The sequence below is a fragment of the Numenius arquata genome, chromosome 22 (genome assembly GCF_964106895.1).
Source record: "Numenius arquata chromosome 22, bNumArq3.hap1.1, whole genome shotgun sequence".
Taxonomy (NCBI): Eukaryota; Metazoa; Chordata; class Aves; order Charadriiformes; family Scolopacidae; genus Numenius; species Numenius arquata.
This window is the reverse complement of record NC_133597.1, coordinates 6,851,403-6,868,706: the sequence shown is the minus strand read 5'-3', so window position 1 is coordinate 6,868,706 and position 17,304 is coordinate 6,851,403. Positions and strand designations below refer to the sequence as shown.

General features: G+C 44.3%; 1 protein-coding gene across 2 annotated transcripts in view; it reads left to right on the top strand.

Moving 5' to 3' along the window:
- The first annotated feature begins 267 nt into the window (after window positions 1-267).
- The window catches only part of FLI1 (Fli-1 proto-oncogene, ETS transcription factor), a 38,439-nt gene continuing 21,402 nt past the window's right edge, over window positions 268-17,304 (top strand). The window contains exons 1-3 of one of the 2 annotated variants that reach the window (XM_074162335.1): window positions 268-476; window positions 9,074-9,228; window positions 12,561-12,764. In XM_074162335.1, the coding sequence (XP_074018436.1) occupies window positions 346-476; window positions 9,074-9,228; window positions 12,561-12,764 (490 nt within the window). In that variant the 5' untranslated portion in view covers window positions 268-345. The remainder of the gene's footprint in view (window positions 477-9,073; window positions 9,229-12,560; window positions 12,765-17,304) is intronic. The other variant, XM_074162336.1, reaches the window with a different exon arrangement.

Sequence of the window (17,304 nt, the reverse complement as noted above, 5' to 3'; positions counted from 1 at the left end):
TTGACTGTTTGCAGAAGTCAAGTTAACCTTAACTCTTGCCCCACCCAGAGCAACACAGCAGCCAGCAAAGCAACCCACCGGTTTTGCATACGGGTTACTGGACCCCAAAGAATCTGATTCAATCTGCGATCCTGGCAGATGGCAATTTCAGACAGCGCTGGGCAGCTGTGGGGCCCTTGCAGGTGCTCACCAGCTCAAAGAGAGAATGAGAGTGGAGTTACTGGTTTAGTCATGACTCTGAGCACTTGGTTTTTTTCTCCTCAGGAGGCTCTGTCGGTGGTGAGCGACGACCAGTCCCTCTTTGACTCCACGTACGGTGCTGCCACTCACCTCCCCAAGGCAGATATGACGGCCTCAGGGAACCCCGACTATGGCCAGCCGCACAAAATCAACCCGCTGCCTCCTCAGCAGGAGTGGATTAATCAGCCTGTCCGGGTCAATGTAAAAAGGGAATATGACCACATGAATGGATCAAGGTAAGGAACGACTCTTTCCACGTCTACTGAGTCTTAAATGAAAGCAAAGCACTCATTGTCCATTCATGCTCTTGTCCTGCATATCAACAAACTCAAGTCTTTGTTTAAGACCATGTCCCGCTCCCCCTGGAATTCCTTTGACACTCATTTTTTAATGGTCTGAGGATCTTGCTCTTGCAGTTCTGCAGCATCCATCTCTCCCAGTCTCCATGAACGCTGCACAGACTGGGACATGAGACTGCCAGGACAGAGTTCATGCTGCAAACCCTGTTGTAAATTACACATTTCATCACTGAGTTCAGCATCTCACAAATGTGCTATGGTTCAAGGGGCTCCTGAAGATGGAGTCTCTCATGCAGTCATAGTTGGTGTTTGTATCAGTGCTCTAGAGTGAAGCTAGTGAAAGCTGCACTCATGGGCTGTACGGCCTTCACTGGAGGGCACTTCTTGCATCTGTAACAAGATTCATGCTCCACCAGGGTAGAAACAACGGTATGAACCTGGAGAGCTATTTGATGGAGAAGGGAAAAAAGGAGACTGAGGTCCTTTATGGCAATCTGTGAGGTATAACAAAACAAAAGGCCTATTCCCACGTCTTCAGTGCAAATACACGTGACCACTGGTGAAAAAGAGAGTTCAGGAGTGGATTTGAGCGGTGATGTTAACCACCTGTGGGGCACTGGTTATGATGTACCTACCCTCTACAGCTTTTAGCCAAAGAGGTAGGAGGCCTGACCCCCACCACTTGTAATTAGAGCTGGGGGAATGGATAATTTCTCTGTCCAGTGAGGAATTCAGAGACTTGAAAACATTTTATTATTGCAGCTCAGATTGTCTCTTTTAAAAGCATTTCTACAAGCCCAAAAACTAGGAAAAAATTTCACCTTCTTGGACAAAATCTTTAGGTGTCAAAATTTCAAATTTTTTTTCAGTTTTCAATTTATTCAATAAAGAAAAACTATTTTATTTTTTTGCATTAGGTTTTAGGGTTCATATTAATTTTAAATTTGATCTTCATTTCAAAGTCACAAACATCTCTAACATTTGTACAGTGTTAATACAGGACAGTTAAACAATCAAGGGGTTTTCTTTTTTAGGGTTAGTTCAGGGCTTCTGTACCAGCCTATTTTCCTGGTTTCTGAGAACATAGCAAAGTGTAGAGTTGGAAACAGAAAGCAGCCTCACACTTTCAGACTTCTATAGTGAGATGATGGTGTTAAAGACTTCAAACAGCAGCATGTTCTTTTTCCTCGTAAGTATACAGTAGATGCTGATTTTACTATGAGATAAAGGTCTTTGCGTCAGTTGGTCTTTGATGGTGATCACTTGTAGACGGAATTTAATCTTGCCCAGTTGCACCTTGGTATCATTTCTGGACTTCGTAAGAACTTCATGGTAGTGTTTCCAGTCTCAGAGGAATTGAGGCTGAAACATGGGAAAAATAGTTATTTCCTTAAAAACACCCTCCCTGGATAACACAGGCAAAAGGATGGATCTTGAGAGTAGCAGCAGGTTGGGGTTTCTTGGTAGTCACCAGGACTACCTTTGGCTACCAAGGCTAGTCTTCATAAGCTGTCCCTAAAATCTTTAAGGGCAGTGCAGAGTGGGATCCTGAGCGAATGAGTGAGGCTTGTTCATGGTGTTGCGCAGGTCTGAGCTCCGTCCTGTGGAGAGGTGAACCGGTTGTGAGGACGGAGGGGGCAGAACCAGCTTCATGTAGGGCACAGGCAACATGCTCCCGTGATCATGTGAGGAAGCCCTTTGTGGCCCTGCATCAGTTGCTGACAGTGTCAGACCGACATGCAGAGAGTGTTTCCTCCCATTATGCTACTTGTCTGACTCACTCTAGCAAATTTTGGAGGGCCCAGGGAACAAGAAGTCCTGTCACATCTGCTGAGCTGCCACAGACAGCGTGTGTTTGTGCTTTTCAGATCCTGTAAGCACAGGTTCTGTACAGGTTCTGTGCGTGTGTGTACCTATATGTCCAAAAGTCTCTGTAACGTGTATGGCATGTACTTGGGAATGAAATGTATTGGGCTGTCCTTCCGCTGTGATCTTTGTGTTACAATTTCCTCATCTGCTCAGAAAAAAAGGGAAATAATACTGCTTTGACAAACTGATTCATCACCAACTGTACGTGCTCTGATACCCATGGAGAAAGGCCCTCCTGAAGTGTGTTTATTCTGGGCAAGAAGGAAATCCTTTTTTATGGGCTTGCCCAAGACTACAAGATTCTTAGGGAGAAACTAAGCGTCCTCAGTGTCTCTATAAGAGGAGTGACAACTTCCCAACCTGTTAGAAAAAAATAGCATCCAGCCTTGCCTTTTGGTATCTTGTTAGCACAAGAGCACCAATCCACCCAAGAAATGAGAACATTCATCTGACTTATCCACCCTCTCCTCCCATTCATGGCTAAAAATTTCCCCTTTCCCCCCATGTCCATCTCAGTTCATTGTCAGGGGTTGGGCCACTCCAGATCCTTGTTCCTCTGCCCATCAGCTGCCTGGCAAACCCCACTCTCAATACAAGTTAACTCAAACCACAGCCTGAATAACAAACCCTGTTCCCCCTCCCTCTCTCTGCCTCTCCTTTCCTCTCTTGTTTTTCAAGCACACTCTCTTACCGGGTTCCAGCTGCCTCATTAGAGGGAGCAGCCTTTATTCTGTGTTTCACCTGTACTTGAAGCGCGAGCGTTTTCTGCTTGTGGAGAGAAGGGTTTCTGTACTCTAGGGAGTGATAAAGCTGTAGGAAACCCGACAGTGGAGGGAGCTGGGTGACGGTAAGGGACAGTGTCCAGCTTTTCTTCTTTTTCTTAGCAACCAGAAGCACATCTGTCCGCTGTGAGGTATAGTGTGATGAGTTGGTTTGGTCCTCAGCAGGGTGGGAGAAGGGGGCTTTGAAGAACCTCTCCAAGCTGTTTTGCAGAGCCATCCCTCCAAGTGCAAAACAACATGGAAACCAGTTGGTTTGGACCAGTTTTTGACTCCATGTTGGGTTTTCCTGCTTTAGTCCCAAATTGGAAAGAATTTCCTGGATAACTGTCTACTAACTGTGTGTAGGGGGTATTCAGGCAGTGGCAGGGATCTCAGCTTTAGGGGAAAGGATGGGATTTCTGTATTATTGCAAGATTCAGAAGTACAAATTTTGCGAAAGTTTATAGTATTATCAGACTTGGATGCAGAATATGGCCTCAAAATTTGGTCCTTGCCTTCACAGGCAGCTGCTTGCGCGGAACAACCCCTAATGCTTGTGTTTCACAGGGATTAGTGTCCAAACACAAGGCAGTTAAAATCCAGCATAAAAAAATTAAAACCCTCGTGCTTCTTACACCCTTTTATATGGTCTTGTATTTGTAGGACTGACCTGTTGCACACAGAAAATAGAAGTCCGGCTTTTCATGAATTTATTGCAAGATGTTCTGTATATCCTCCATCTCTCTTTGCATCCACTCAGGGACTGGTAGTGTGGCTTGTGATCTTTGTGCTTTGTGGGGTTTGTGTCTTTTTTTTAATTTCATTGATAGCCCATTCAGGGAAAGATCTGTCTCCTACAATATGCTTGTACAGTTCCCAATGCACTAGGCCTGGATTTCTGTTGGGACCTTTAGATGCTTTTGTGATATAAATACAATCATTTATATTTAAAAAAAAAAAATCTTTCACATATTTAATTCCAATGAATAAAGGAGGAGAATTACTTAGAAAATGCTACATAAAGTTTGACCCAATTTACATTCCATTTTAGTAGTAGATTTTTCCTTATATATCACATAAATTCCAAATGCAAAGAGTGAACCAAACAGCAGACGTTCTGAATTGTGACTGTATTTACTGAGCTACTACAGAACTGCTTTTGTAGCTAAACTCAGAGAGTGATTTTCAAAAAGACATTCCAGAATTTGTATGATCTTCAAATGTGAAAGAATATTCGAATGTGCTGGATGCGTGTATGGATTAAGGCAAACTTCGCTGTGTAATTCCAACTGATGTTACGAATTTTGTCTGGCTAAAATAGTGAAGTCAGTGTTTTTTAAATGCTTTGGAAGCGTTCTCTTGCTTCGGAATATTAAAATAATGCTGAGGTTCAGGGATCTCAGAACGTTTTTATGCCACAGTAGTTTTCTCAAAACAAAACAAAGGGACCATCTATAATGTCTATAAGAATAAAAATCCCCTTTAAGTAGCGTGTGAGCCCTCTAGTGGGATTTGCTGTGTTGTTCCAGTCCCCAGCCAGAGCAGCAGAGTGTGCAATTACCTCCTGTTTGCATTTACCTGTGTGTGATAAACACGATTCTTTCAGACCCTGCTGAGCCTCTGTGCTTTCCTCATGCAGCTTGAGTTTTGTAACCTGGATGTCTTTTTCCATCCTTTTTCCAGTTGCGGATTTACAATGCTTTTCAGAGTGAACCTCCTCCCAAGGCATTCCCGAGAGCAGGATGAGAGGCAGGGTTAAAGTGCGGTTAGATGGAAGTTTTGAGGAGCTGAGGTTCTGCCCTGGTAGCTCTGATCCCTGCCCCTAAGAGGGAACCACAAGTATGTCTGTTCTTTCTTCCCTCACTGAACAACAGCACATAAAAAAATTAAAATCTAATTTCAAGCATAAAGATTAAAGCTGAGATGACCAAATGGGGACTTACTTACACCAAAAAGTGGCAAATTTATAAAGAAAAAAAGATGGGAGGAGAGGAGAAATGAAGGATAGGAAGAAAGGGATAGAAAGAAAGAGGAAATAGCCCACTGACCACAGCTGAGTCAGGTTCAGAAATCACTGAAATCCCTTATTTTGCTCTTTCGAATGAAAGCCAAAGGTGATTCCTAGACAGAGGCCCTGGGACAGTAATTGCTTTATTTTCAGGTATCTGGAACAGCGGCTGAAGCTGCACAGAGGACTTATTAGTCAATGCCAGGCTAGCTGCTTGTCCATTTTGGCCAGTCTAGCGTAAACTTTCCCAAAACACCAGGCTCTTGGCATCCCCAGAGACTGTTACTGGAGCTGCTGGAACGAAGAGTCTTTGGACGGACAGTGGGAATGAGAACTGCTTCATATTCCTTGGACTCTGTCACTGCCACAGTGAATATACTTAAGAGATCCTGTGAAAGCAGCCTATATCCATTTACCTTAGTAGATCTACAACGTTTTCTGCCCAGAACTCGAGCAAGTCCAGCACGTACAGTCACTTGAAAGTCTGAAGTCTCTGTGAAAAGTCAAGGGTTCATCTGGTATCTGAAATCCCCTCTCACAAACCATTTCAAATAATGAGGAAACTTTTATATAAATCTAAGTCTGCTTGTGGGTAATGCATGAACTAAGAAAGGAGCTATATTCGATGAATACACTATTCATAGCTCGCAGCTCCCTGTTCTCATTTGGTACTGGAGTTGTTCCCCACAGTGAACTCTTCTTTGTGTTGCCCACAGCTAGACCTGCCTTCTGCTGGGCTACTCTTAAATCCCTCACCTTGGGCTGGGGCAGTAGGGTAACGGATGTCCAGGAGCTGCAAAGATGATTGGGTCTGGTAGTGCTATCTCATTTCCCAGTAAAAGGCTCCGTTTGGATCTGGGAGGAAATGCTGGATTACAGAGGACAAAAAAGTAAAGATCTCCCTGCTTTCTGTCATTAAAGATTTAATGGTATTTTTCTTAAAGAAAGGGCAGTTTGATCTTGTGCCCAGTTCAGTTCTGATAGTGCTGTTCCCAGTTATGTCTGTCCGTCTGCTATCAGATTCCCACTGGGGTTAGCTCTGGATCCAGGTTAGCTCTGGATCCAGCCAACCTGAAAAATTCCTCAGGGGGAAGGGAGGCATCTCTACAGCCACCTGGACACAACCCTGTCAGGTACACGGAGCATGTTTAATGTCCTGCAGGATGAACAGAGTGGCTTCTCCTCCCACAGTGGTAAGTCAGCAGTTGGTAAAGGCACCTCAGACCCTTAAACTTCTTTTCACATCTGTCTCTGATGCTTGGGTGTCTGCTTTTGGCTGCTGAGACACACAGAACAAGGTGGAGGACAGGCAGGGCTCTAGCTGCCAAGGGGCTGCAAAGTGAAAAATCATCACAAAACCACTGAGGAGATATCTTACAACGTTGGTGTTATTTTTGTTACTTTGCTGTATCGGTCACGTGAATGTGCATGATACTTGGAGAGAGCAGAGACAGCCAAGGGCCCTGTGGTCTTCTCATGTCTGTCATTTCATGTCAGCAGAAAGCATGCACAGTCCTAGGCAGATAAGCTTTTTAGAAGACGTTATTATCTGACAGTCTGGATGTATCCTATAGTTCTGTATGAGTATTATACATGTAACTATTTTATCATAAATAGTGCATATCTCAGCTGCAGGGGTTATTTTCCAGGGAAATTTAACTACAGAGCAATGGGGGCGAGAGTGAACCCCTTAGAAGGACCTTAGGGAGCAGGTAGTTGTGCCAGAACTGCTACCACCTGGAGCTGCTGACTGAAGGGAATGTGAAGAAAAATTCACTGTTGGCTCTGAAGAAGGGAGAACTTCATCCCAAAGGCAGGTGGGAATCCATCCTGCATGGGCATGTGTGTGTGTGTGTGTGTGTGTTCGGGTCTGTCCCACCAGCTGGACTGCCCACACCATTAAAAGTCGGCAGCTGGTCTCCAGGCAGGGCAGGCGAGGAGACCAGTCACCTCCCGGGGACGCTCAGCGCTGAGCTGAGCAGACGTTGCCACCTTGGAGTATGGATGTTCTCGCCATCTCCCCGAGTCTCCTCAGGACAGCCTGTACCTCAGGAAAGAATAAGATCCTTTGTGCTGCTTCAGGGCTTTTTCTCTGCCAGTAACAGGCGGCGTTTAACACCTGACACAGAGTATTTCAACAGAACGTTAGAAATGATCACATTCCCTATGAAAACCCTGGTGTCCCTGCAGTTGCTCAGACTCTCCTCTGACTGCCACGGGGACATTAAACCTTCAGCAGTTTGCCTCTCTGAAGGCGGATTTTGGTTCCCTGCCTGGAAAAACAGTAGGCGAAATAGTAAAACCTTAAATTCGAACATGTGTAAGTTATACATCTTATTTCCATTTTCAAGCAACATTCCCTCAGCAAGACATGAGGAAAAAATTACCATCTGCCTTAGAATATCTCGGTGGAGCATTTATCTCCCCGCCATGATAACTGAATTTCAGTAATTTCTCCCTCCCCCCCCCCCCCAATGCAGATTAAGAAACAAATTTGTTTAGTGTCCAGACTTGGAAGTCTTGCCAGCTGAACTCAGAGGGTGGGATTTGGTGCACTGTCACAGCTCTTACCCTTCAGCGGGTGGTTTCCTCCCAAGCCACTTTGCTGGGAGAGGAGGAGAAGGGCTGTGCCATGAAAGCAGGGGACAGAACTGCTCTGTGCCCGCTTTGCAGGGAGGTCCCACACCAATGCACCCTTGTGAGGGTGAGGGCAATAACACTGCCCTTCCCCGCTACGTTCTTCAGGGCTGGGATATGCTGTGGGGCTGTAGCAGGCTGTGGACTGGTGTTTTATCTGACCTCTAGAGTTAAAAGCATGAGTTACTACTGCAGCTGGAGAAAAACAAAATCTGCGCTCCCTATCTGTGGTTTGGAGGCTCATAATTCTCCCAGAGCAGGCCAGAGAAAGCCTGTTGCTTGCCAAGGGGCTGCACGGTGGCCAGGTCTTAGCACAGTGCCACCTGAGTTGCTAAATGTTCCCTCCTCATCGCTCCATCACCTCAGAAGGAAAACTGGGGCCAAAGCCTTTTTCGCACACCGTTTCTGTGGGCTGAAGTTCTTGACTCACGCCTAAGGCACCGAAGATTTCTAGATTTCCTATCCAAGTCGCAGACAAGCCTGGGACTGTTTCACTGTTAAGAACAGACAAGATCAGTTACATTCAGCCCTGTATAAATAAGACTCTTTAGATACCAGGCTAATGTTGTGGCATTCTCCTGTGACTGCCCCGTTGGTTTGGCACAGGTATTTTGTGTTCTTTGTTAATGAAATGGAAGGGAGTGTATCTGTATTTCTGATTTTCTCTGCAGAAACGCCTTAGGTCATGAATTGAGAATTACAGCCTTTCTGTCAATAGGTAGATATGGATACAGAGTCCACTATAACAGAAAGGTGGTGTGCAGGGTTTTTATACAATGCAAGAGTGAAACAGTCCAACAAATGCTCCTGGAGCATCAACCTATACCTGAAGGACTGCTAAAATGCAGCTGAGCAGTAAGGAATGCGGGGGAACAGGGGATGTAACCAATAGACAGACCACTGTGAGAGGCTCTTGCTTTTTATCTGGCTCCTGAGTTTTGATATCTCAGAGGTATTGAGTGTGACCTTACAGCTACCATTGCCTTTGTCTGAAAGTCACTCTTCTTTGCACCTCTACCTCTCTTTTCTCCAACCAGTTTCATTATCAGAGATCCCCTCCATGAGACCTGTGATTCATAAATTACCTCATGACATTCACGTGACAGGCCAGGAATGGCCTCTCCCACATGTAAAGAAATTCCCCTTAACATTTCACCTTCGGGATACGTGCCATTTCTGCGACCCAAAACTCCTTTGGCTACAGCAGGGACAAAAGGCGCATAATAATGACAAGTCCTCTGTTTCCTTTCACGTTTCAGGGAGTCCCCCGTGGACTGTAGTGTGAACAAATGCAGCAAACTCGTCGGAGCAGGGACAGAGTCCAACCCAATGAGTTACAGCACCTACATGGACGAGAAGAACGGGCCTCCTCCCAACATGACCACCAATGAGAGGAGAGTCATTGTCCCAGCAGGTACCACCACCATCAAATTCTTTGTGTCGTACTTCCTTGCACTGTCTTAAATACCCGGCTGAACAGATAAGGCCAGTTTATCCACCCTCTGGGGAATTATCTTTCTTACAAGCCATGTAAAAAGTAAGGAAAATGCCAGTTCCTGGCTAGTGGGAATTTCTTGTGTCCCAGTGTATGTTCTACCCTGAATCAGAATAAGAAATGGATTGTAAGTGCTGCTGCTTCTTTTGTTGTTGTATTTTTTTTTTTTTTTTTTCCTGGAATGAAGTGTTTTTTTGGTGTTTTGAACCAAATCCATCTCCTGTAATGTGTTAGCAGAGAATCTGCAGTGTTCCCTGGGACATGCATGGTGTGATCAAAGAGCGCAGTTCATAGGCAAGAATAAGCATGAAGTGGACCCAAATTATAACTCTTTCAATGCTCTGCAGGGCCCAGATGCACTTTCATGTCATATTGATTCAAAATGAGCTATTTTGTTTTCATTTTTTTGTTAGAAGTAGAAAACCAGAAAAAATATATTTTGCAGGAGCTACATTATCCTTCCAAAAATTGTTACACACCAACATTCCTGTCCGGTTCTGTGTTTGTATCTGATATCCACATCTGCTCTCTCAAATTGGCAGGGTGCAGTAGATGCGTTTGGATAGTCGAGGATGGGAGCTGCTGTGGCAGGCAACCGGTGGAGTCTGAACCTGGAACCAGAGGGAGTCTTTTCCCTGCAAAGTTTATAAACACCCAGATATAAACAGACGAGCCCAGGAGCCTTCCAGCAAGGGGGATATTATGAGCCAAATCCTGGCCTAGTTTACGTATCGAAACTACCACTGATTTCCAGGGGTGCAGCTTTTCACCCCGTGCTGGGAGGGTTTCACCGAGGGTTGTAGCCGATTCAAGCAGCTGAACTGTTGGCAGAAAGAAATGTACTCGTGGAATTTAGCTCTGTTTTCTGATCGTGGCTTGACCACGAACAGATGACAATTCCCAAGCATTTGGTTGCCATTTAGGATGAAAAGGAAAAGCTTGAACTGAATGTAGTGAAGAGAAGCCAATAAAAGATTGACAGCAAATCTCAAAGTACTGTTTAAGCCCTCGTTAGGATCCTCTTCGAGAGACTGGCTGACCCAACTGGTGACAGGATCAGACAGGTTTTCAGCCCAGCATTGCCTAGAAAGGTGTTAGCTGATACCAGCTACTCATTATAAGGGGTGCCAAAGACAGTAAAGAGGGAAAACTCATCCTGCTAAATTCATCCCACCACGCTATTTCTGCATATTTAAAAAGACCAAGGGTGGGCTAAAGTTTAGTGTTGCTGTTGAAATAGTGGCAATGACTTTTAGTGCCCTCAGTGGAAGAGAAGGTTTAAAATCTTCCCTTTGAAGGAAAGTGAAAAAAAGGCATTTTTCCCCCTCATGAGCATCCACAAATCAAAACCTTGAGATACTTGTGAAATAGCAGTGATTTACCAGACTTTGGAAGACAATAATGAACATCATCCCAGATCTCTGGCTGCAGGATATGAGGCCCAGTTCATCCAAGAAAGGCATTTGGAAATTTTAATATAATCCAGAGTAAAGATTTATAGCGCATTAGGGTGAAGATAGGCAAGAATAATGTCACATTAGGCGTGCAATAGTAATAATAACGAACTCTAAGCCGTGTTTCAAGAAGACAGTTTTTCAGAGACCATTCAATGTCTTTTGCAGTGATAAATAGGCTGAACGAATATCTGAAATTCAAAAGTGTTTGTTTAAAGGGAGACCACAAATTCACTAGGCCTTCTAAACTTTGGGGTTTCTTTCAAAACTCAAGACAAATAACTCTTTCAATTAAATAAAAAAGAAACCTCCCTTCAGTCTTTTGCCAGTGCTTGTAGATAAAGGAAACATAAAGGAAACCCATCATCCTCTCCCAAAGCAGACTTGCAAAGGTATGGAGTTAAAAGTTCCATGTTTAGAATTCAACTTTAAGCAACCCAAGTTTACTAGAAATTCAGTGGGGAAATGTCACAATTATAATTTCAATATTCCTTGGCTTTACTTCTCCATGTCATGCTGTTATTCTGGAACTCGGGCACCTGGGAATGCACCAAGTGTAGCCAGTACCTGACCTTTTGTCTCAAGGGACCCCTGCAGCCCAAGCACACACAGTTTACAGTCCTGGGCCAAGGCATTATTTCATACACTATGAAATAGTGTGGCAGAGGCATTTCTTGTCCCTCTCCAAAAGACAACCTACTGTCCGTGTAACGCCTACGTGTTTCTGATCCATTTTCTCAACTGCCTCCAGACCTGGGGTGTTTGAGGTTTATCATAGAGGAATGCACTGGCTGTGATGGACACATCAAATGTCTCCAAAGTTTAAGGTTGACTTTGGAATCCTCTCCATCTACAATGGAACGCAAATTTGCAGCTTAAATACTGAAATGGGATACATGGGGAGAAGCAGCACAGGAAACATCTGAAAATGCAGATATGCTCTGAAAATGACTCTGTAAAAATGGTATCGTGGCACAAATTCTTGCTGGGACTTTCTGAGCTAATGCTGTTTTCGAAACTCAAAGGATGATTTCTTTTTTTAACTAGTGATGCAGCAAACCATCACCATGGGGTCTGAAACTCCAGCCGGGTTCAATCCCTCTCTTACGTCATCGCCGGTAATAAAGATTCCACAGCTGGAGCGTTGCTGACAGTTGATAATGATGCATGAGACAGTATAAAATCCACATTGCCCTCCAATAGCTGTGTTGGTTTTACAGGGCTAACGGAGGTAGAATTGTGGTCTTGTCAGTGGGGTGAACAAATGTGACTCAGAGATACGTGGCAAGCTCTTCTGTTTAAGCAATAATACTTTTTTTCAGAGGCCCTTTGCTGACCATAAATATCACCATCCTCAGACGTTAAAATGCCATCTGTTGGGACTTTGTAATGCACTTGTGAAGGATGGTGTGACTTATACAGCACTGATGTCATTATAGAGCATTGCAGAACCGAAGCTGTGACAAAGGGATGAGTTTGCTTTTGGAAGTTTTTTGCCAGAGGGAGAAAAGTCACAGTTAAATGGCACTAGTATTGTTCCCAAGCACAGGTATAAGAGTCAAGCAGGTGGGAGACAGTCAGAGAACTTACCCTGCCAGAGGCTCAGAGCGATCAGTTTATGCGCCTTGAGTCTTGTTATAGCACAGAACTTGTTCATCTTGGCAAAATGCATTGGATTCAGTAAATTGCATACATTTGGTTGTGGAAACAATGGTTAATGCTTTGACTGGGCTACAGCGAGTGCTGGAGGCTTGAGGCTTGTGGATAGTGTTACCATCCTTTGTGCTTTCCTGCCAGATCCCACCCTCTGGACCCAGGACCATGTGCGCCAGTGGCTAGAATGGGCTATAAAGGAGTATGGATTAATGGAGATTGACACCACCATCTTCCAGAATATGGACGGCAAGGAGCTCTGCAAAATGAACAAGGACGACTTCCTCCGAACCACCTCCCTCTACAACACAGAAGTTCTGTTGTCTCACCTCAGTTACCTCAGGGAAAGTGAGTATTGCCCCAACTCAGCCGTCGTGTGATGTGCTGATAGGAGAAGATGCCAGGAGTATTGAGCTTCTAGGGCTCTTCTTGCAGGATAAATAGCAGGCAAAGATGATGGAAAAAGAACAGAGAAAGGCAAGCAGAGAGAGCAAACGAGGAAGAGAGGAATAAAAAGTGGGCTGGAAAGTTGATTTTAACTTAGATGGATTTAGTGGTGCTATCAGGGAGGTGAAGAACTGAGCAGGACTCTTAAGAAGATTAGATAGTCTTACAGATAATAAAAACATCTGTGGCTATAAGATAAAAATACATTAATTTGCTGTGGAGATTAAACCAGACATTAACTGATGGGTCACGGGCTAATTATTCCATAACTTTGCAGTTAGAGGGCTGGGCACTTTCCACCAATGCTTCTGGTAAAGACTGCTTCAGAATAGGACCCACAACTGGCCAGAGTTGGAGATTTTCAATGTTCCTGGAGGCCTAGATTTGTTGGAAAGAGCTAAAAATGCAAGAGCAATTCCCCAAAAGTAAGTGCACTGAAGCAGATGTCGTGCAAGTGACCTAGTGCTCAAAGAACAAGTCTTGCTGAACCTCTTTATTGCTACTCTCATCCCACACCAGAGTATGCGATGGATCCAATGCTCCTTTTTGCTGGATTAAGCCCCTAAAACAGAAGCTGTGAACAGTCTTCTGAGCTGCCTGTGGAAAAGCATATTGCTGCAGCCCAAACCGTATGGCTAGCACACACTTTTAAGGCTGGGAGTCTTCAATCCAGACCTTTTCAAGACTTTCTGAGCAACCATGAGCATGTCCATAGCTTTCCATGCTCCAATATTTTTTCAAGTGAAACATGAAACAGTTTTTATAGGAGTAAAATTATTAGAGGAGTGAAAAATCAGGAGAAGGTGCCATAAAACAAAGTGGGAGGGCAGGGAGAGAAAGAAAAAAGTGTATTTTCTCCACTGGGACATCAAATTGTGATGTAAAGGCAGCTGAAGATGTCTCCATCTGGTCATTGCAATAAAGCAGCGAGACCGCATTTATTTAGGGTGTTTCTTCAAAGCTGTTGAGTGCTGGTCCCTCCCTGACTCTGCTAAAATCAGTGGGAGTTTCACAGATTACAGTGGGACAAGAGTTAGATCACAGATGGGTGCCTCTGTAAGCCCCACCTTTATTTTGTTTGAGAAGTCGAGCCAAAGAAGTGATTCACAACAAATAACCAAATTGTTGGATTTGAGCAGTTTTTGTCCCTTGCGACTTCACAATAAAATAATTTCCCATCCACAATCATTTGCAAATTTCATCCTGTTTCATCAGCAAAGAGCTGCCGTTTCACAGAGCGTTTCAAGATTATTGCAGCCAGAGCATAGCTTTATAACTAAGGTTTGCATACAGAATTACAGGATACTTTTACGGGAAATCGTAAGGCAGTTTTGTGAAGCCAGTGTTGCTTTGGCCAAACCTGCTGACTTTGGCTGGGCAAATCAGACGCTTTGTAACCGGAAATGTTTTTAAATTCCCACAAGATAAATACTCAAGTGAGACACTTATTTTTGAATTGTCTCATTGATAAGACTTGAGAATTGACAGAAAGAGACACAGAAGGAGTTGTATGTTTTTTGAATCAAAGAACCAGGCTGGATTTGAAAAGGTTGGCGGAAGAGTTGAATTCTTCTGCTGCTTTAGCTCCAGGCAGCTTCTTCAGGGACAGTCTCAAGTGTTAGGGGTCCCATTACTTGGGGTGTTCAAAGAAAGTATCAGAGGATGAGCCTGAAGACCCGGATACAATTCCCACCTTTACCATTTGCTGCTCTCCATGTGTTCAGGAGCAAATTCCTGATGGATCCTACCTACCTTTAGATACCTGGAGTCCCTACATTAGAAGCCTGGTCGCACCAGTCTCTGTTTATAGAAAAGCAACAGGGCACGTGGAAATTCAGGGTAGCAGGTCACTAGTTCACACATTGCCTTTAAATGCCTGAAATTAGGAGGGATAAACCTTTGCCTCAATTCCTCTGTGCTTCAGTATTACTTTCTGTAAAATGGAGTTAGTAATTCGGAGTGATTTGGGGTGCCTGCTCAGTCCTGCTGGGCTTGTCTGTTGGGATGGCAAATCTGTGGAACAGGAATTCTGTCCCACATCTCTCAAGACCTAATGCAGTTGCAACATTGAAGTGCTGCTGCAGTGCATGCTGAATAATAATCATAAAAATACAATGTTCTGCCAGGGGAATGCTTACAATTATTTCTATGCTATTAAGCTGGTGCAAAACACAAGCAACTTGGCTGGATTCAGGCCAATTAGTTATTCCAATTTTACATGGATGCATGCGAAAGGAGAATTTAATCCCGGTCCATCCCCAGCTTTTATAATTATAGATTTCTCTCTGCTCAGCCCCTTGGCTGTTGTAAGACGTCATGCGAGTGCTGTCCTTATTAAAGCAAGCTCCTGTCTGAGAGGAGGTCAGGCAGCCTCTGAAGAGCATTCCTTTCCGTGCAGCTGCTCTAGCGCTGCCTAATGACAGTCTGGTTTCTGGATTGCGGGTTAACTCCCTCCCGGAGTAACGCCTTCAAAAGGAGCTTATTGTTTTTCCAGACTGATTTCCAGCGGATGTTTAGTGCCGAGCCTCTGAGCTCAGTGCCATGGGGAGATGGTCTTTTTTTTTCATGAATTTTCCCCTTTTGTAAGGTTGTTTGTTTCAGAGACATCCAGCTCAGTTCCAGCTCGGGGTGGAGAATACGTGATGGCAACAAAACACAGGAGAACTTTGGGGAACTGCAGATCTATCAGCTCGATTACATCTGCCCTGTCTCGCTCTTGAAAGGTGTTTGTCCCCTCAGGATGTTGAGCTGGATAGGTGATGGCTAGTGAATCCTCAACTTTGGTGTTTGTTTTCCAAGAAACAAAGCTGATCTGAACTTTCTGAGCCTGTTGGCTAGCGAGGCAAGGAGGGCCCCTGAAAATTAGCTTCCTCAGAAGGTTTTCAACATTTTACGCTCCTGATCAGGGTGAAAGCATCTTTAAAACTGCCCGTGAAGTATGTTATATTGGGATGTCTGAGTCCAGATTGAAAAAATAAACCTGTAGCATCTGCAAGACCTCAACAAAAGCTCAATCTTAGGTTTTGGAGATAGAAGGTTCATGTGAGCTATTTAATATAGTCGAGACTAAACCAAACTCATATCACAGCACCTTTCGTCTTCAGGCAAAACGAAGATCTGGATCAGAATTGGGCAGTTGTGTGCTGTTTCCATAACCTATTGAAGCCATCAGGAATTCAGTCATCTCTGATCTTTAGGAGATTTCAGACTCACAGAACCCAGTTCTGCAGCTCACTCTGTAGTTTTTCCAGGGAACTTACTGTTGTCCCCCCCAGACAATTATCTTTCTTTAGGTGTTACTTCCAGTTTCCCCTCCAAAGTTGTGAAGCTGTGCCTTGACCTTTTCTTCTTGTTCATCCCCTGCACCTTGGGACTCCAGACTGACTGACTGCTGGGCCGGTGTCTTTTTTCAAACACAGTCTGCCTGCTGAATCTTCTCCCGTCAGCCAGTGGGCAGTGGGAAGGGAGGTTTGAATGTTTTCCTGCTAGGTTTGGGATGAACATCAAAAGAAGCCTGAACTGTCACCTCCCGTCCTTTTCCTCTCTAGTTACGGGGGGTCGGTGCTGTGTGGTGTGTACAAACGAGAAGAGCCTGAAAGGGAAAGAATGAGACTGTGGTGAGAAGCAGAAGCAGAAAACTTGCTTTGTGGTTTCGAGCCATATATTAGTGCCAAACAAAACTATAGTGCAGAACCCTGATTCTGCCAGGAGATGGGGAGGGTAGGCCACAAGGCCTTTAGAAGGTGAGGATAAAAAAGACTTTCAGGTTAAATAGACTTCAAGATTGTGAAACCAAGATGTTCCTGCATCTCAGAGGGATGAGCTGCCTTGTGAAAAGGAAGGCTTTATAGGGAAAAAACTCTCCTGCTCTGTTTTTTCCGTCCATTTTTCCTCTTTAATTAATGCATAGGCAATAAAAGAAGTAAGGAAAAGGTGGAGGGAACCAAAAAGAGAACATGTTTAATAGTAATTACAGGAGAATAGCCCTACACTGTATTAATAATATCAGTGCATGATATTATGTGCATGCCCTACACTGTATTAATAATACCAGAAAGAGCTGATTTACTCTAAGGTGTCACTGACCCAGTGAGGGGTAGGGGGACTAAGAACAAAACGAAAATTCATTGCAGCCAAAGTTTTGCCCAAGAATGAGTAAGGGAGGGAGCAGCCCGGCCTCTGTCTGTCTGCTTCTCTCTGTCCTGATCTGTGTCTCTGCCTTTCTCTCTTCTTTTCCTCCTTCATCGAAAACCCTTAATAGGAAACACATTTCCTTTTCTGTGGTGTTCCCACCAGAAACCTCAGACTGTCGGGCAAAGGTGAGAACTTTTAGCAATTAAACTGGGGGAGGAGCCGCCCCTTTCCAGTGGCTTGGACTGCATTTTTTAGTGTAAAGTAGCTATAGGTCGATCATACAGGCTTGTTCGGTGCTATTCATCAC